At 35.8% G+C, this 21,514-nt stretch overlaps 1 protein-coding gene across 1 annotated transcript; it reads right to left on the bottom strand.

The window, feature by feature from the left end:
* Positions 1–2,639: 2,639 nt before the first annotated feature.
* Positions 2,640–20,895, bottom strand: FUBP1 (far upstream element (FUSE) binding protein 1; the record flags this gene model as incomplete). The annotated part of the gene is made up of 19 exons (XM_008946685.1): positions 2,640–2,996; positions 3,373–3,518; positions 7,646–7,720; positions 8,396–8,524; positions 11,393–11,472; positions 11,558–11,712; positions 12,127–12,287; positions 13,455–13,596; positions 14,194–14,294; positions 14,378–14,480; positions 15,195–15,248; positions 15,332–15,430; positions 15,510–15,672; positions 17,199–17,256; positions 17,526–17,597; positions 17,690–17,739; positions 18,475–18,514; positions 18,858–18,896; positions 20,805–20,895. Coding segments are annotated over 19 exons (1,767 nt in total), but the record flags the coding sequence as incomplete, so codon positions are not given.
* Positions 20,896–21,514: the final 619 nt, after the last annotated feature.

Below are 21,514 nucleotides of genomic sequence, written 5' to 3'. Positions count from 1 at the left end.
TTAGAAACAGAATAACCAACAAAAAAAATCAAATAGATGCTGCTTTACTTTAAGCTAAAAACAAAAAACGAAACCTGTACCAGACCATCTATAAGACATACAAACATTTTAAACTATCAAAATATACAGCAATTCAGTTAAAGTATCAAGAAACAGGATACACTGACTGCTATATAGATAAAATATTATTTGCTGTACTGTTAACATTTAATTGGTGCACATGCTTTTTCAGTTAAAATATACTAATCTCTGAAACTCCAGAATCTGTTTTCCTACCATGTCAAGTATGAATAAGCAAACTAAGTTATCTAAAAATTCCACTAACACACTATAACTGTAAGACAAGTTATCAAGTTCAGTGATAACAACAAGAATTCATGTTCTTTATACTTCAGTTTTACAGGTTTGAGTGGGAATAGTGCCCTATGATAAAAAAAACATTTGTGAAGGCTGTTGACGTTTCTAACCAAAGTAATTCCTGCATATTTTAAAGGTTTTGATTCTTTAACTGCAACAATTAGCTACTGGAGAAAAAATAACAAAAAATTACTTATTCTGATCAAGTTTAGTTACTGCAATCTACTCATATTTTCTAAGTTAAAAAACTAAAAATAAAAAACATTTACCTAGAAATATAAACAGTTGTTGAAAAACTTAAGACTGTCCACTGAAATGGAACCGTAAGTTACAATGCATTTGGGGAAGCAGCAGATTGCTTTTCAATACACAACCACAAAGATCTCACAGGGACAACATTAATGTACTGAAATATATTAATTTATATACTTCCTTAGGTTGTGCTTACCTGTTGCTTTTTTGCAGCAGAACCTAAGGTGGAAGGTCTGGGAAGGCACTGTGAAGTATAAATAATTGCACTGTTTGCAATTAATAAAGATTTTATACCTTAAATGAATCAAAATCAACAGCCTCCATTTTGTGATGATAAAGAATCCAGTGAATTGCATTTTGCTCAGTTTAGTATAAATGCACCATTCTATAAGGTTATTTACAAAATATCATGCAAAAATATCTGAACTATTAAACTTCATACCCTACACTAAAGATAGCAAACACTGTCCTAGTGTTTGTGAGCTACCGGAATAATCCCTAATTTAAAAAGGGATAAAAAGTAATTCCTTCCATTTCTACAGCACAATACATACATTGCTAATTACCTCAATAAACTACTTCAATTTTCAAGCCTCAACTTTTAACTTCCGTGCAGCCACCCTAAAAAAAATGTATTCTCAAAGCAACAATATGGTGTTCCGAAAGATAAAGCAAGTAACAGTTACATTTAAAACATACCTACATCACTACATATCTGCAAACTATCTGAAGACAAAAGACAACTTCTGTCTAACAAGTGGTTCCAAAGGCTTCAATGTTACGATATGCATACTTTAAAACACTGAATGATACAACTGTCTCAGGAGTGCTAATGAAAAAAACCCTATTACTCAGATAAACAAACATGATTTTCTTTAGCTACTGCTAAACGTTTCAGGAATACTTACCCAGAAAGCTCATATTATGTGTATGTATATATGTATATATACACGCAAACCTATGTTTCTGAATCAAGAAGCAATTATGATTTCCTAAGATAGCAGCACTGTATTCCAACATAATAGTCACACAAGTATGGCATTTGCATTATGTGGAACATTGACAAAAAGATACTGTTGCAGTTCATCAATTTGTCATTCTGATGTACTTACAGTGCAATGCTCCTTGAAGGAACAATCAAGGATGATACACAGCACAGTCCTCCTCACCCCTATAGAGCTAGTTCTATACTGGCTGGATCAAACCTGCACTTCAACAGACAATGGCAAGACAGACTGTATTGCATGTAGGCCATTATGTGCAAAGAGCCAATAAATATGCAAAGAGCAAACATAGGATTTCAAGAGAATCAGATTTTTAGTATGAGCATCAGAGCAATAAGAAGTTTCAAGTATAAATACAAAAAAAAAAAAAATCAACTGAATCAAATATTTGAGTACTGACAGAAAACAAGTTATCTGCTCTGCAGGAAGTTCTCGACCACTCCCCACCACTCGAACAAAATAGTGTTTTAAGGACAGATGCAATTTTTGTAACTACTATGCATACCACATTTACTTTTCTACACTGATTTTTTGAAGTGGACTACTTTAAACTGAAGTCTTAATCACATTACACTTAAAATAAGTTTTATAACTACTCTGAAAAAATCCATAAAATAGTTATGCAGGAACATTTTTGAAGTATTCAATTAAGCACAAAAGTTATCTGTTATAGCAGCTGCACAGGTCTGAAACAGTGGTCACGTATAAAAGGAAATTTCACTGTTAATGCAATGGAAGTATGCCAAAAGATCACCTTCTTAAACACATGCAGTTTTAATCAAATAGAAAGAAAATTAAGGTATCAAGATTACTGGTGCTACGCAGCAAAATACAAGGAATGAAAGAGATCCTCCATCTACAACTATTCTGCAACAAGGGAAAAACATGCTAACAACAAGTTTTTAAACTCAACAAGGTTTCATGGGGGGAAAAAAAAAAAAAAAAAATCTCCTTTGTGTACAGGTACCTTGATTCAGCGTTGCAAATCAATCCTATAGTTCTTTATGCACCCACATATCCAACTTACCGACACAGGAGGTTTCATATTATTTATTGTAAAGCACAAAACAGGCATTTTAAAAGTGATAAAGTATACATTGAAAAAGTACATTTATATCACAAAGCATTGACCACATAATTGCAAATACATTTGCTGGAATGTGTACATCTACACTAATACTAAAAACAAACCATTTTTCATTTCTACACAGAAATATTACCTCCTATCAGTAGTGATAGATATTTTGTACATTTTCAAAAACACTATTTTAACCAAACAAAATTAAGATCTTCATCAAGGCGTCTGCATCCATACATTTAACAAAGGTTTTTTCCCCCACACAATGAAGCAAATACTGTATTGTCCACTTCTTATTATTGGCCCTGTGCAGAAGAGATACATAAGAGATACACAAAAAGTTAAAGAAAATCCTTTAAATCGAGCTAACTCAGGACTGAAGCCTTTAAGAAAGAAAAATCGGTTAATGTAAATGGTGGTGGCTTCTTGCATGGTTTTCAAAACCCGAGGAGGAGAAAGATTTCCTTTTTTTTTAAAAAAAAAAAAAAATCATAATCACCAAGCATATGGATAGACACAGAACTTAAGTTATCAGGTAACCAAAGTCATCTATTAATTATTCTGATAGTTACTTTGCTAGAAAAAAAGATGCATACTCCAAAGGCAACAAAGCAGGAGACATGCAAAAAAAACCATAACCACTGAAACGGAAGCCAGCCAAAAACCACTTAAACTTTATACCTGTGGTGCTGGAGGATGTTGTGGCATTCCCTGTGGACTTGTCTGGGCGTAATAGGCTGCCTGTTGCCTGTAGTACTCAGCCCATGCTGCACTGTAATCCGGCTGACCGCCTGGCGGAGCCCCAGCAGGGGCAGGAACTGCTTGCCCTAGAAGCAATTAAAATCACACAGCTTTGTTTTTGTAACAGAAATAGAAAAATTTCAAAATCTGCCTAACAAATGTCACCTAGCTTCTTGCAAAATTTCTCCAAGGCTTTCAAACAATCTGGTTGCTGCTTTTCCCACCTAACCGCTCATTCTATTATTTTAGTATAACAATGCCCATATAATCAAAACTGAGGAACCGAAAGTACAGTTTTTTCCACCTCTTGAATTCATGTCTTTAAAGCCTGCAGATCTAAACTAACCTGAACAACCAGTAGCATTTAAATTAAAAAACAGATCCCCAAGTGAGATTACTTTGTAATCCACCTAGACTGACTTTGTACAGACCATATTAATTCACCACGTGCAAATTCATTCACTCCCCTGATTTTCGCCTTCTTAATACAATTTCTAGGTTCTTGCAGATTACATTTCTCTAAAAGAGCATTAATTTTTCTAAGCATTTACTCCACCATCGAATATAGTCCTGAAATGTCTTCCAGTCTTCACTTGAGTTCTGATCCTCTAGAGATAAGTATACACGCATACACACACCTGTGCCCACACTTGCACGCCTCCAAACATAAGGTTTTCATATGGAGTGCTTCCTTTTAAGTTTATTGAGCTTCCAGAACAGAGTAACTGTTACTATTGTGATATGACAATTTTGTTACCTACATTCTTACAGGGTTATTTTTATGAATAAAAGTTTTAGACTCAGAATTGGGATACTACTGAAAAAAACACATCCCCAAGAATTTCCTACTGTACTAGGAAAAAACCAAAACTGAGACACCACATCCAATGACACTTACCTAATAAATCCAAGTAAAATACAAGCCTGAACCCTGTTCAATTCCATTTCTAACTGATCTGCTACCAAAATAAAGGGCAACTTCCACAAGATGAATGTTTGAAGTTTTTAACCCCACCGGAAACCACCACCTTTTGTTTGGGTTCAATACCACTGAGCAACCTTCTGGCAAACATTAACATCAAAGGCTCTAATGAACTTTTTTGCTAGGGTATCAGTTAGTAGGTTGGTTTTATTTCCTTTTAAAAATATTTTTACATGGAAAATTAACACGATGAGTACTAGCTATTCACACTCCTCTTACATATATATACACATGTATCCTCCCAATCCTCTCAAAAACATTAGGATTGAGCACAGAATCTGAACATTTGGTAAAGTATTACCCCGAACATCTTCAAAACACAGTTTTCCAAACCTCCATACAACTTAGTTTTTCCCCTTAAACTATAGATTTAAAATCTCTTCACTGCAAATACATTATTTATGAGATAGTAATTCTACTTAAAAATTATTTAGCTATGTCACAGCTGAATGTCAAAGATAAGGCTTTTTTTATGCATTGTGACAAAAGAATTTCCTGACATTCAGCCAGCAATCCCAAGGCAGTGCTGAAATTCAAGGAAGTCAAATATAGGAATTTCAACATCTACTCAAAGATGTCAAACTGGACTTCTGTCCTGAAAGGGGTTAGTAAAAGCTCACAAGTATTCTAGCTGCATCACTCCCCTACCAAGTCATGCAAGTAATTCTGAACGTACACATGGAATTCAGCATCCTTTCATTGTAGAACTGCACTGAAACAGTACATGCTCATTGATACCCAGATTCATCTGGAACACTACAGAAATTAAAGAAAAGCAGAATAGCTCCCTGTTAAGGAAGGCTAAGAAAGAAAATTCCAGATGATTCTACAGTTCTTCCACTACTGAAATTGCCCAAAGTGATTCTAGTAATAGAAAAGTGTTCTTTGTCCTCTTTCCTGCTGTAATGCTTAGGAATCATTAAAGAACAACTCCACTACTTTATTATGGTACCCCTTAACTATAAATCAATCCCACAATATATTACAATGACTTTAATAAATTTACAAACCCCTATGGTGACATATAGTAATTTTCTAAAATATAACCTCATCTTTAGAGGGAATCGTTATCCTTGGGAAGTATTTAAGGTCCAGTTACATAAATCATTACTCTTGTAGGAAAAAATAAAAATTCTGTGTCTCAAATTCAAGGTATTCAAGCATCTATATTTCTTCAAAGGCTAAGCTACTGTCTTGTTACCTGATAATACTCAAGGGCAATTTAAAACAAATTTTCTGAATTTATAAAGTAGGGCACCAAGCAAATGGTCTGGGTCACTTACAAGGTCCATGTACAGCAGCTTACCAGGGTGCATGAGTAGTTTAAGCACCATTTTCAGTCTCATTTTTAATTTTACTTGCTACTCAAAGCAATACTCCCTAACCGAAACAAGGCTCTGAAAAGAGATGGACTTCATCACTGTATCTGCGAGTTGGAAAACAGGTTATTTTTGAGACACTTAACAAAACAGGAAAGTGTTATCTACAATTGGCCAAATCATATTGTACCAAATCAACTCTAGGTGAACTCTCTGCCCTTCAACCTCACTTGGTCAGTTCTTCCTCTTTTCTAAGTGGATCTTAAGAGACATGGTATCTTCCACATCAACATTTTCAAGATGCTGAAGAAGCAAAAGGTTCTCATGATCTACAGAGCCAAGTTATACAGGTCCAGACATCAAGAGTTCTCCTTCAGGCAAAGAACTCAATCTGAACTAGAAAAACAAATGAAGATCAGAACTGCCCTTCTGTTCTTCTTTGATTAGATTTTGCATTTTAAGAGCAATTCTTTACATCTCTCAATGTCTACCTTTTTTGGGTTAACACTCCTCTTTAGACTTGCTTCCAGAAACTCCATCCTAACACCTTATAATTAATTACTATTTCATGAGACCAAATGCAAGACTAATGGAAGCCAGACTTCACTTTCCAGCAACAGCAAATTAGAAAGATGGCAAAGCCCTTGCCAAATTACATTAAAAAGGTAGAAAAAAAACCCGGAACTTTAAGAATGTGAGCTGAAAGGAGACACTAAAATGAAAAAAAGTACTTAAATGGAACAGAAGAATAAAAATGGGAAAGGCCCATTACTATGTAAACATCATGTGTTTGGGAGTTCTGTTGCTATTTTCTTAGCCTGACAAAATCCTTAAAAGTAAATAATGACCATATATTTTCTGTTTTATAAGTTATGCTGTGACAAAATAAAGAACAAAGAGAGTGATATCTTGGCAAATAATTCCACAGTTCTGAGAGGATGTAAACACATTATTAAGCTGAACTACAAAAGCTTTTAATATTCCATGAGAAAACAGGGGTGCAGTTTGACGATGGCAAAAATCATGAACCCTCCCATCCAAACAAATACAGCAGCACCTGGCTTGGATGCCTGGTCAAGCAGAGACAGTGGGAAAAGCACTGGCATTCCGGACCCCACCAGTCGCCAGTATACAAATCTACATCAACTACAACATCCATGGGAAGATACTGTGGACAAAACACTGACCTAGAAGACATCCCTATTATCTAACAGCACCTTCTGCCAATGGACTGAGGTTACATTCTGTCCTTATTCAGTAAGTGACAAAATCATGAACTTAACAAGCAAATACCATTTCAGTTATAAGTCAGCTCAAGCAAAGTAGTTTGAAAATGCTAGCAAGAACCTATAACCTGCAGTTTAAACACAGCTCCAACCCAAGCCATTCTATGCTGTAAAGCAAATACTATTTAATAAACGACATGGAATAAATGAAAACTAGTTATGGTCCTCTAATAACCTGGAACATAGAAAGCAAGCTGCATGAAAAAGAAAATAAATCTGTGCTCTTAAGAGCATTAGGAAACAACTATCAAAGACAAACAGCTTCACAAAGTAGATCAAAGCTGAGTTCCAAAATATGATGAAATATATATTTAGTAATACATTTAAAAATACACGTAAGTATTTTAAAGATGTTGTTTTTGAATGATTCAACAGAGGTATCTCATTAAGTATGAGGTATTTTTGCAAAGCTAATTACTAGCATGAATACAAGTAAATGGCTTAAATGACACAATTTTTTAAATCTGTTTTTCTGCAGGGTTCAGGGCATCTAGCAGTACATTGTTCAGAAGACACATGGATTGTGCTTTTTTTGTGGGGGTGGGTGGAACATCTCATCAAACAAGATACAAAAGTCTCCTAAAACATCCTACTATGCAACAACTGAAAAGAACATGCACACGTACCCATTTTTTTGTAGTACTCCTCCCAGGCCTTGGTATAGTCAACCTGCCCTGCTGGTGCTGGATTTGGCTGATCTCCTGGATTACATTAAAACTAGTCAAAACAAAACTACGGGGTTTTGTTGCACACACAGAACAATTTACAAATAATGAGCTGAATTTTTTCAGTAACAATCTCTAGTAACACCACTCAAATCTGACACAGTAAACTTATGTGGTACAAGCTACTACAAATATGAACAATTCATAAAAGACATCAGAAAGGAAGAAGTTTTTCAAGCACTCAGCTTGTTTTCAAGATTCAGGAAATGTACACCACTGACAGTACAAAATGCTACCTAAAATTTCATTGCCAAGTTTTATCCAGGAACAACAATTATGCTAATACAACTAAATACCACAATTCTTATTGTCCTACAACCACTGGAAGTAATGTAACTCTGCTTAAGCAAATGACAGTCAGCAGTTCAGCTCATTCAGTTTTTACTTATGAGTGACCACACTATGTAGATGTAAATTAAGTCAGCCCAAGCTGCAGACAAATTCTCTTTGGAGTATACTGAAAGATAAATACATTCATTACCTTATTACTGCTGAAATAAAGAAAAGCAACGTTGCTGCAATGCAAGAGTTTTCCAAGAAAACCAACTACGTTACAATAAATGTACCCAGTATATGAAGAAAACAATAAAAAATGATGGGGCATCTACATCCCCAGCAATGAGGAATCTATCCATTTTACTGAACAGCTACCTTGTCCATTGGTTTGGGTTGTAGCTGGCCCACCCGGAGGGGCTGCAGGTGGTGGCTGCGCTTGCTGCTGGTAATAGTGAGCATAATAAGCTGCCCACGCTGCTGAGTTGGGATCTGTTCCTGGCTTACCTATGAAAACAAAAAAATAAGCATTTATAAAAGTAGTATTAACAGAATGCTGTCCTCAGTTAACCCTATCCTAAGGACTCATATTTTTGCCAAGAAAAAAAATCCATCTATACCACATAACCATGTACATCCCTTTATCTTTTCTTTCTAGAACAAACTTTTGATCAGGTTCCAGATAAGTATATTGTACAAAGTGTATTTTCATAGGACTGATGAGATAAAAATCATTCTAGAACTCTTACTACAACGTCTTTCATTAAATTTAAAATGTGATAAACAGATTTTCAAGTTTATTTAGGCAACCATGTTACTAAATGGTAGCAACACTGAATCGTTCTAGCACCCAGCAGTTTCAGTGGTTTTACTTTTGTTGTAACCTCACACTAATGACACTGGCACAGGTGGAGGAGGCATGCCAAATACGTATTTCTGAAACAGAAGAATACAAATCTTACTAAGTATTTGCAGTGCTTGTCAATTCAACTTCACGGTAATAGTAAAATACAGAAACACGTAGTATTTTAAGAACGTAAATGCCCACAGATAGCTATAAAGCATCACTATCTACTTACAGCTTTTTACTGTAGCAAATAATAACAACATTTGCATGTTCTGCAAGTATCTACATGGTTCCCTTATTTTTAACTGCATCTAGGTGGGCCAACAATGCTGTTTCCTCAAGCCTTATTCCTCCATTTTTCACATATAGCCTTTAGGAATGGCTTATTCTTGCTGAATCACAGATGGATTACATTACCGGACCGGGGACCCACAAAACGTGAGAATCTACGATTAGAGAATGTAACATCCTATAATTCAACCAGCATTCTTTACAGTTATTTGCATCCTTAAGAACAATTAAAAAATAAATCTGCAAATAAACGCAGCCAACTGAGGAGAGAACCTTCACGTAAGGCCACAGGCACAACTGATACTTCAGAATAACAATACATGGGAAGTATATTCCCCCCAAATAAAAAACAGGTAAGGCAGTGAGTGGCTAATGGGAGAGAAAGAAGCAATGCCCTGAAAAAGGATTTCAAGGAGAAGAAATCCACAACAAATTTCTTACAGTATTTCATTTAGCGTTTAGCTCAGATGTGACCACTTAGAATGCACACAGAAGTACTGGCACACAGAAAATAACGTTAACATGCGGTTTCCTTTTTAAATCACACTGCTTCCATCAACAGTAAGGGATTAACTCACGTGTACTATAGTCTAAGGTTACCTGCAAATATCAAATAAGCCATTGCTCGGTTCCCCCCCTCCTTCCCCTTAGTAGCTACTTCTCTAGAATAGAAGAACACAAAAGCAGGATTCATTAAATTTCCAAACAAATCTGACTGTGGCAACTAGCTGCACTTTCACATGACAAGAGGCAAGCATGGTTCTAGAGAAAGCACCTCTGAAAAAAATACTGAAATAACCCATCTGTTACACTGAAATGAGTGACCAAGTGGAAAAACTGTACAGAATTAATCCAAATAAACACTAATGAAAACACAAATTTCAACTGCACATAGGAAAACTTAAATCATATTTTTAAGATACGTATTTATCCAAAAAATCGTAATAAAATCATCATCAAGGTGACATCAAGGTATTTGCCATTTTTCTTATAGGTCTTTGTGCAGATAAATTCCTTTATAAAAAGATGAAAGGGTAGTATAAAAATGCTGTAATATTTTGGCAGTGCTTTTGAATTAAATTACGCTTTTAGTATGCTGAGGTAAGTTCAGTCACTTTGAATCATTCTGCTTTTAAATAACAAGAATATGCATTTTAAAATACTAAACTGAATGCATGCAGAGCTCCTTCTTTAAAACGAAGTTCAGGAACTAAAACCAGAGATTTTTCCTTGCCAAAAGGATACACAGAAGACAAACATGAATAGAACTCTGTACATTGCAGCATCCTCCAAATCCCTCCCCGCTTCTTCACTAGTGGAACTTGTGTCTAGACCAGCAGCCATCAGAAAATACTTACTCTATTTATTACGAAAATGAGATATTTTGGCTGAAGTTCTGAAGAAGCTCTACCTCAAACAAATGAGGTACAAATGACTCGACCATCTAGCCTTACGATGCCTTCTGTGACTGCAGTTCCATTTCCCCATATGATCTAGTCCAACCAAAGGATGGAACTTAAAGAAAAGCAAGATACTAAAACTTTGGGAGTCACAATAAAGTAAAAACTCCTGGTCTTGACAAAGAAACAGGAATAAAAGAAACAGATTCTACAAAGATGGGTTTCAGAAGAAAAAACAGAACTATTAGAAACAGAAGTTCAAACTATACAATCCTAACTAGTCCTACTATATTAACAGCAGCTCAACATAATTTTCATCCCTCAAGAAGGACTGAACAAAACTCATCCGTATCAGAACCTGAGCAGCAATCCTCACATAGGTCAACGAAAGCTAGTAATACATAATATAGAACAGGTTAAGCAAAGTCAGGATCAGTGAGTCTGTAAGGGGCACAGTTCAAAATAAAGTACAATGTCATTGACCACTAGAGAGAGAAAAAAAACCATCCTCATTAAAGAACTTTATGTAAAAACCTCCATCATAAGAAAAATGAATTGATTTGCACATAGCAAAAAGCATAATAAGCTGGGATGCAAAATCAGTAATGTTTAAGAAGCATATTCCAACTGTAACAACTGAATTACAATGTCTCACAAGCAACACGGAAGAAGCGTAAAGCATACACAAACCGGCAGCAAAGAAAAGCCTGAAGAATAGGGACTTCTTCATGTTTACCAGTATATAACAAAGGAATTGTGAAATATACATACATATAAGGACAAAATGGATGCACACAAAGCATATCCACGCTATAGTACAACTGTGACACTTCTTACCTGGATCCGGTGGATTTGGTGGCTGCCAGTGTGGATATGCATTTCCCCACCCTTGTGGAGCATATGGAGCTGGAGGACCACTATAAAAGATCATGGCATATACAGAGTGAAAGCCAGTCCCAGGGTCACCCCACAGAGAAGAAAGCTAGCTGAAGCAGTACTTACTGAGGAGCAGGGCCAGGAGGCCCTGGATTATAGGGAGCTGGGTTATATGGTCCCATGGGAGCACCAGGACCTGGTGGCCCAGGAGGTCCATGTGGGCCAGGAACAACACCATGAGGTCCATGGGGAACAGGAGGACCCAAGGGATTTACTGGACCCTGTAAACAAGAGTAGCACACAGATGGAAATAAACCCTCAAGCTGTCAGTTTTTCAGCTGTTTAGAAGCTTAAATCTGAGCACTTCAAGAATATAACCTAAAAGGTTTGATCATTTTTAAATAAAGCCCCCCCCCTGCCCCAGAGAAAACAGTCTTTCTGAAGATTCATTAGGCTTCTAAGTTAAAAGCAGCCACGCTAGTAACAGCAACTAAAAAACTGCATTTATTTCAGCTCTTTTTTGAGGAAATAAATTTTATACACATATTAATGTGTTTTCCCACAAGATGCATTAAAAATCCCCACATGAATTAATCAAGACCAGAGTTTCAAGATAGCCTGACACCTCCACAAAGCAGACTTGCTTCCTATTCTGTTTAGTTATAATAACAAATAAAATATAATTATTCACTCACCCCAATCTTTTCTTCTATAAGCTGTCGTGCATAATCTATTTGCTGGGGTGTTCCACGAATAGTAAACATCTTCATGTTTGGATCCGCATTGGGTGGAGGATTTCTTTGAAGTTCTATTCTAGCACCAGACTGCTGGCTTATGCTTTTAATTGTCTCACCACCTACAACGCAATATATAGGTTTTATGACATACATTAGTGAAAATACCAAGATTCAAAGAGAAAGTCAATTGCATGGAAGCGGAAGACAGAAAAGTCAAAAGACATCTATTCTTATGAGCCATACAGGAACATTCTAACAACAATTAAAAAAAAGCCTCTTCAGTGTAGTATAGAGCTTTGATTGCAACAAGCTAGTCAAAATATACTATTTTTTATATTAAAAAATTAACACTATTGTTATCCAGAAAGAACGGCAAAGAATTCCTGCATCATTGTCTGTTTTCTTCCATTCATGTAAAGATGTAGGTTTACACCATTAACAACCAATACCCACGGTTACCGGAAAATACAACCTTAAAGTCCAATCTCCCTAAAAAGCAGTAGGCAGGGACAGACTACAAAAAACAAACATCTAGTGAAGTCCACATTTTTTGCAGTGTGCTAAAACCAGCTGAAGTTAAATCCTCTGAACTAGTTCTTCCTCTTACAAGATCCTGAGAATTTACTTGTAAAATTAGTATGCACAAAGTTTTCAAAACACAGGTCATTTGACATTTAAAAAACCTCATAAATAATAAAAAAAATATCTATCAACCTTCCAGGTCAAGAACTGAGCTATGTCAGACTATTTGTTGTGTCCGGAAAACACATTACAAATAAAACATTAAGATGACTCAAACATTTCACTTAGAAACATAGAGTAAATTATTTTTTAAAACAAAACTATTTGAGAAGCAGTTCTTTTCGTAAACACACAGGTAAGAAATTGTTACAGGATTCCACTGCAAAAGATCTTTCCTGGAGTATGTGAAAATTAGTTTAAAGAGTTTCAGATGCAGTAACACTAATCAAACAGTATCAAATGGAAGTTAATAGTAAGATACATAATCTAAGAATCTATCAAACACTACCAATGTAACTCAGTACTACTTTTGAAAAACTGGTTTAGATATAAGTCAAGAACTAAACAGTTTATCTACTGGGGTATGTGTTTTGATGAGGAAAATCTGAAAAGAATATTAGGAATGTTATGATTTAGCAGTATTAGCATGAAACTATTTGCAAAGGCTTGTCTTCAAACACACCTCTAGTATGGCTACTTGTACAAACAGAAAAGCTGAGAGGTTTTTTAATTACATATAGATACACATATATAAGATATATTGCCTTTGCCAATGATTAATCCAGTTTTGCCAGTAGGAACAATAAAATTGAATTCCTGTAATCCACCAGGAGGCCCCATGTTCCAGTTGCCTTGACCTCTACCCCTTCCTCGACCACCAGGTCCTGGTCCACCAGGGTTACCAGCCTAAAAAGAAAAAGCAACAAATCAGAATGCCCTATAAAAATTATTTCAAACAAATTAATGCCAAGAGGTTACACCATGTAATTTGTTAAGAAAAAAAAAATGTACTACTCAGTTTTGAAAGTTCAAGTAGTAGCTTTTCCAGAAGACCTAAATTACATTTTCAAAGCTGTTCTGTACAGCTCTGTATATGAAAAACGAAGAAGGAAAGGACAGAAAAGCTGGAAGTTACACACGCACAGAGATGTCATTACTGCCTTCTGTAAATGCAGTGTCTGGGCTTCTCTCACAATAAACATTTAAACCACCTTTTGAACAACAGTTACATCAGCTATTAATATAAGGCACCAGTAGAAGCAGCTTTAAACCAGCCAGATCAAGAACTGCTACAACTCTGAAACAGTATTATCAGCATTACCCTGTCACTTGCAAAACTAACTGCAAAGCATTTGCATCATTCATGCTCCAGACTGAACTTTGAAGTAGATTCAAATGACATTGTTAAATTATTTTATTCAGTTACACGCTCGTTTTTTAAATTTTAAGCCTTTCCAAAACTCAGGCACGAGATTTTAAATGGTAAACAATGTATTACCCAACCTGAACACTTCGAAGAAGATCTGTAATAATTTCTGCAGCATGCTGACATCTGTCAGGAGGCCCCGTGATTTGGGCTATTCTATCTGGAGTTGTTCCATCATCTGCAATAAAAACGAACTATTCCAGTATATGTAATCCAGTAAATTTACACAATTCACAGAAGCTTACAGACAATATTACAAACCTGGTTTAAACTGGATCCTAACACCCGCATCATTTTGTATCTTTTTTATCATCTCTCCATTTCTTCCAATTACAATACCTACAGCAAATCGTGGTATTGGAACCTTAAAGAGGAAAAAAAAAATAATTCAAGATGTCAATGATGTAAATGTTCCTACCAAATTCACACAAAGAAAGGGTCACATACTAGAGTGGTAAACTAAGGCCAGCCCTATGCCACTTGAGGCTTTTTGAAGTATTTTTAAATATCAAGTTGTAAGCCTATAAAACAAAATTATCAAAAAAAGATATGCACTGCAAGTTCCCATAGTTGCAGCAGTTCCAGTGGCTTTTATGCTTCTCACAATCAGAACGACAGTTCTAACGGGATGAAAATGCAGACTGTAGCAGATGGAACTTTCACCCTTAACTCTGATAAAACAGTTATAAGCTCATGACTTGTATAACAGGTAGACTTAAACATCCTTCTGTAAAGGCCAAACTCCAATTTCTATAATGATGTTATGTACTTAGCCATCAAATTCATCTGCTTCTTTAAAAAAAAAAAAAAAAAAAAAATGGAGCTAGCTGAAGCTCTTCAGTAACTGCTGTTGAGGTAACATGAATGCTGCACACCATTTAAAGTCATAATTTCAGCTCTAATCAAGTAATACTTACATGCCACAACCACTTTTGGAATCTGGTTAAGAGCTCTGAGCGGTATTACCCAGCTTAACACATTAATATTAACATCTCAAAATACAGTGAACAAGTTTTTCAACCATGCTTACGTCTATCCCTTCATTTCCTCCTATTCTTGACCCATACTCGTTGCGCACCTCTCTAAAGCCACCTTGATCACGAATTAACTCCAGCACCATTTCCTTGGCTTGCTAAAAGAAGAAAGAAAGTTCACTTAGGTACTGCAACTTTGGAACGGATTTAAAAATGCTCTGAATTCTGAAGGACCCCCTACCTGAACTTTATAAGGGTCTCCAGTTATCCTAAGGGGCTTGTCTGCACCAGTGTTCTGTGGACCATCTTGAATCATGACCATTTTGACACCTGCCCGCTCCTATTTGACAAAAGGGAGGTCAATACCCACTCAAATCCAGATTATGTATTATCATCTGGGAAAGAAGAGACATGTATACCTGCAACTGTTTAATTGTCTCGCCACCTTTTCCAATAACTAGTCCTGCTTTACTTGCTGGAATCATAATTTCTTGGACTGCATTTCCAGGTCCATCACCATGATGAAAGCCAGGTGCAGGTCTTCCCTTTTCAACTATCTGATCAAGTAATCTTTTTGCTGATCTGTGAAGGAATATATACATTCATAAACACACATATTCCTACAAGCATCACTTGCCCACACTTATTTTGCTTGGAAATTTTTATTTCTTTAATTGGAAGTTTCTAGAGAACAAATGTAACTACTAAGAAATATGAGACAAACTCAGTAGAACTGTAAGAGTAACTTAAGAGACTACTTGTAAGATAACATGGTGGACCCCAGACATGAGAACCACCCCTGAGTACAGTTACATTGATAAAACTGTAATTGAGAACAAAATATGGAAACCTCATCCTTTAAAATACTAATTAAAAATCCACAAACAGAAAACCTGGGATTGTTTTAATTTACCTTCAGTGCATTAAAAAAAAATTAAAATCAGAAAACAAGCTTTTTCTAACTTTGCTTAATTTCAGTACTAATTGAGGCAACCTCTCACATGACTCTACTCAACTAACTGCAAATATTAAGGCTAACCTGTTTTACGTTGAGTTTTTATAAAAAGACAAAAAAACCCAGACTGTAAAATAAGCTTGGTCATAAAATATTATCATAGTTTCTGCTTGATTCAGCGTGCAAACTAAGGACAATGGCAATCATTACAAAACAGACAATAAAAAAGGCAAAAATCACTAAGTATGTATTCATCACACAGGTAAGTCAGTTACCATTGAAGTATAATCACAATTGCAGTGTTAACATCAGTTAAACTAACAGATTAAAAACTCTTCCCTCTAAAATGCAAGCAGAATAAACCATGAGTAAAATTGCCCCAGAGGAACAACTACATGAACAGCAGCCTGCCTGGCTGCAACACAAGAGGACAATGCCATGCTACTTTTCCAAAGGACAAAGTGCACCTGCAGGCCTCACCTGTAAACATAAAATTAGAGAGGCTAACATACATGAGGCAATACCATATGCTACACTTACAATTTTTAATTAGCAAAGCTAAGTTGGTCTTCAGTATAACTTCTGTGGCAGTAAAAAACAACCCCATGATGTTATTGCTATCATCCTCTTCCATGAATGCAGGAAAGCCAAAGTTAACTTTGATGATAGGGATTATACAGACATCACTTCTGTAACTTTTTATATACATTAATTTATACTACAGACATTTAAGAACTCTAATGGGCTGGATTTTGAATAACCCATCTCTAGCACATTACTGATTTTCTACATTTTCCCTGTGATATTCCAGTTTACAGTTGGTAAAGTTTGTTTTCAGCATACATTTACACACTTCATTCTCAAGCCGAAATCAGTGCATGCTTAGGCAAGTATTATCTACAGTAAGATCTGGACTTGAAAAAGTTTACATTCCATATTTTGGCCTTAAAATTCCAAGTATACTGGGGGTTCTGACTGCAGGTTGAGGACTTTATTTCATATGTACATATCCAATTGTCACCAGATTGCCTCTTCAATAAACCATAACATTAAAAACATAATATGTAGATATTATATTTAGATCGAAAAAGTGTATTATACAGTTAAATACAAATACATAGAATTTGTAAAAGTAAAACTTAAGTAAACTTACTGAACAGACTCTGGTGTTCCAGTTAGCATACATGATCTTTCAGGCAGGCCTCCACTATCTACAGTCATAAAATAAAACCAATTTAGCAGCAGTGTTAAGTCAGAAACATTATGAAATTAAACAAATACGCAAAACTACTGGAACTTCACTGAAGTAGAATAATAAACATATCACAACATTCTGCATCCCTTTAGACTGTGTTAATTGTGGTTAGCATAAAATACTAAAATAAATGAAGGTTCAGGCAATTAGAAGCACTGATCAGCCTTCTGAACTTTCTACTAATAAAACCCCACCAAAATAAATACAAAACCCACAAATAGTTACCAGGTGCAATCTGTATTTTACAGCCAGATTCTTGCTGTATGCGTGAGATCTGTTCTCCACCTCTGCCAATTACTTGGAGAAAAAAAATACAGAAATATTATTTGTATTAATAGCATCTGCTTACATCCCTCAGTACACCACACCACCACATCCATACTACTTACTGAATCCAACCATCCCATCTGGAACTTTGTACTCTTCTGTCATCACAGATCTACGAAAAATGTTAAATTGAACAAAGGACAAAGACTGTTCAGAGACCAAACTGGTATTACATTTATATATCCTCCCACTGAATCAAAGCAAGCTAGTGCCCCCACTATCACCCTTCCTTACTTCCTTTTTTTTTTTTAACATCATGTCATTATGCAAACACAGTACTAAGTAAACTGACAATATACAGAAGTGACCACAAAAAGTTCAAGTGTAATATGAACTGATCCAAGTTTTCCTTCACCCTCTTTACTACTAACAGATGTTTGGTACAGAAAAGGCCAGTGTAGTGCTTTCAAGTTTCATCTGTATAGACACTGAAAACACAGATTTCAGCATCTCATCTACAAAGCACAGATAACAAATAATAGTTGGACTTTTTTTTAAAATAAGAAATCCATTAGCTTGCTTACTTTGTTTACAAAATTCATCAATCCCTTCAAATCTGCTTCTAACTTCTGGTTATGCTGCCTATGTTCAAGCAGTAAAAACCAGTAACTCATTTTCCTTTACTAAGCTTGATGCACAGCCTAGGCTGTGAAGAGACAGAAATGTAGATTTTACAGATGTCTTTAAATCTTTGGCTTAGGGCTTCCTGAAGCTAAAGTTCAACAGATTACACAGAGTAATTGGTTTACACATTGATAGCACTTTTTCAGAAAAAAAAAAATAATCTTGAAACTGCATTCTTTCAGTTAAAAGGAAAACTTTGCACAAGATATAGTGTAGCTCTTACCTTTGTTGTTGATGCATCGGTGGTAGCTGATTTCCAAAAGCTGCAAAGAAATATTGTTAAAATTTAATTCCAACACGCAGTATAATTTACAACTAAGCTTCTCCTTTGACAGTAAAACTTCACTTTATCAACTTTTGCCCAAGTTTACTTTTCAAGAAATGTTATCAAGAAGTTTAAAAATAGCCAAGATTCTCAATTGTTGCTAGCAACTTAGTTTTACAAAGCAGATTCACACTGCTTCATGGAACTAAGACATAAAGCCACAGACACTTTGATCTTACTGATTCAAGTACCACCTACCAGAACACTGTTTCAAATTCCTGTTCTGACAATGCTACACGTGTTTAAAGGGTTTTTTTTCCAATAAAATAAAAATTACTTACAGTCATTCTGAGGAGCAACTTTCTTAGCATCTGGTTGATCTGCAAAATTAAGATTTTTAAAATTTTTTTTGCCAAGAAATTCAAGAAGTGTTTACACCTTTTAGTGTGAATTGCAACTTTCCAGTGCATTTTAGACCCCCTTTCCTTTTTTTTTTTCCTTTTCTTTCTTATTTTTTTTTCCTCCAATTTCAGGGAGTTGGTCATCTGAATAAAAGAAAGAATCTCACGAACACTCAGCACTTGGTTAGTATAGCTGAAAAGATGTCAGGTTTTTCCATACACCTATTCAGTAGTTTAACAAAAGGCAGTTTTCAGAACACACTGTAGATAGCTCATAGATACCCAGTCACTGAAACTTAACTAAGACAAGGAACAAAGTTTAGCTCTGTTTGTTGCTCAAGCTAATGATGCTTCTATAGTAAAAAAGAAAAAAAAAAAAAGAAAAAATCAAATCCATACAAAAATCAACCATGGTTTAAAGAAAAAAGTTTCTGACAATGACCACAAATCTAGATCAAACGTCTGAAAATACAACAGTATCACATGGCAATGCAATCGCAATCTGAATGTCAATATTTAATACCTATCCAAATATCAAGCATTTCATAGCATAAAACTTCAAAAAAAAGCAGATTCAAAGCAACTACATCACTACCATCCAAATCCTTTCTGTACAGTAAAGGAATAAAAGGCATAACCAATCTCTATCTGAAAAGATAGACTTCAGATGCTTCCTTCCCCCCCCAAAATAAAGGTTATATGAACCACCATAATTTATGTGCAGCAAAAACTCAGACACATATTCCAAGAAATATTTGTGTCAATCCAGAAAGATCCACTAGTTTATGTCATGTTTACATACTAAACACAGGTAATAAATAAAAATTCCTGCCTTTAAAAGGAGAGGGCATTCCCTCCCAGTGTGTTGTACTGCTCGGACTTGTCCAAGAGCCATCTACACATAAAATAAAAAGAATACATTACATATATCATCTGAAGCATCATTAGCTCATTTTTGTATATTAAAAACCTCACTGTTAATAGAAAAAAACCCTCCTTTATTACAGGATACAAGAACTCCTGATATAAAGCTTTAGTTACATTCTGTAGGCTGAGTTTCAAGCCTCTTAACGGAAAAAAAAGCATTGCTCTTTTGTGAGACCTACGAGAACATTTCAGCAAGTTCAGAGATTTCTTTTTGAAGTTTAGCCAGGATTTTGTGTGTAATATTAAACATATCAAACCCTGTTAAGTTCAGACTGGCTGCTTAGTAAGAGACAGAAGACGACACACACATTTCAGGAGAAAATTTCACTGCAATCTAAGGCAAATCCAGAAAGCTGTAACAAGTCAGAAGATTTACGCATGATCTTATCAGGGTTCACACATGCTGTAGGTTTAAATATTAAACTGAACAGAAGTGTCTACAAGGTAGAAAATTTACCTTCCTGTCTTTTTTTAAAGTCCTATGCTTTTACAATGAAATGCATTAATACTTTTATTTGAAACTGTGCAATAACACAGTATATAAAGCAACCAAATTTAAGAAGCACTTCCTACTCTAATTGTAGTTTACAAACTGTAAATAGTCCTACACAACAACAGACTTAAATGACATACCTGTGTAAGCGTTTCTCAACCATGAATTTATCTGCCCCCCTTCCCGACACACATTTTCCTCTTTACAACATTTAAACCACATTTAAAGCGTTTTAAAACAGGCTTACGTTCACTTCAGGTTAGAGCACAATGGTTTAAAACAAATTTCCCCATTAAACTGAAAATGAAAAAGCATGTCATGATCGATAAAGGGAACAAAATGTTTTTGTGCTGTGCTATGTGGAAAAAAAAAAAAACAAACAACCCACAAACAAAAAGCCACCTGCAATCTTTCTGGCACCGTGGCCATACTCAATAAAAATAAATGCAGTGGTAACGAATGCATACCTCCATCCTCAAGAGGTCTTTTTTGTCCTCCATAACCGTAGTCGTTTGAATTCATTGATGTGCCAGCATCTCCTCCAATTTTTGCTGCAATCTAAACAAAAGACAGATGTTGAGTTTATTCAGTCAGCCCTTCTAAGCGACTTGGAACGATTTAGACTGCATATAAAAAAAGCCCTCAAATAAGTAAGCTCCTATTAGAAACAGTTCTACTCAGAAAAAAAAAAAAAAAAAATGTCTTCAAGGAGACGTGCTCATCCTTCAACAGCAAAGCTTCCTGTATTTTCCTTACCGGTTAAGAAAGCCAACCAACAAAACAAAACAGCTCTTCAAACACCAGAAACCTTTTTTCTAAAATGGTCTTTTTTACCTATTCTTCACAAAACACTGCCTCACAGGACGCCAGACCACTAAAACTAGTTCAAACCTTAGTAGCCCCGAGTGCAACGGGTCTTCAAAGATTGCCAAAACCGCTACTGGTTACGACCAGAAGAAGCTAAAATTTTGCCCGAGACATAACGAAAACATCGCCCGTGGTGTAAAAGCTACAAAGAAAACTTCGGGATAAAGAACTTCCGCAAAGACGGAGCTCGGCGCCTTCGCCCCGCAGGCCGCAGCCCTTCCCAACCGGTCTGAACAGGTTAGCGGGCAGCGAGGGCGCCTCGGGGAACACAATACGGCCGGCACGGCGGAGCCGCCCTCCCTCCTGCCCC

This window comes from Merops nubicus, unplaced genomic scaffold (assembly GCF_000691845.1).
Source record: "Merops nubicus isolate BGI_N331 unplaced genomic scaffold, ASM69184v1 Scaffold48218, whole genome shotgun sequence".
Lineage (NCBI taxonomy): Eukaryota > Metazoa > Chordata > Aves > Coraciiformes > Meropidae > Merops > Merops nubicus.
The sequence above is the reverse complement of the archived record's forward strand: the minus strand, read 5'-3'. Positions and strand labels throughout refer to the sequence as shown.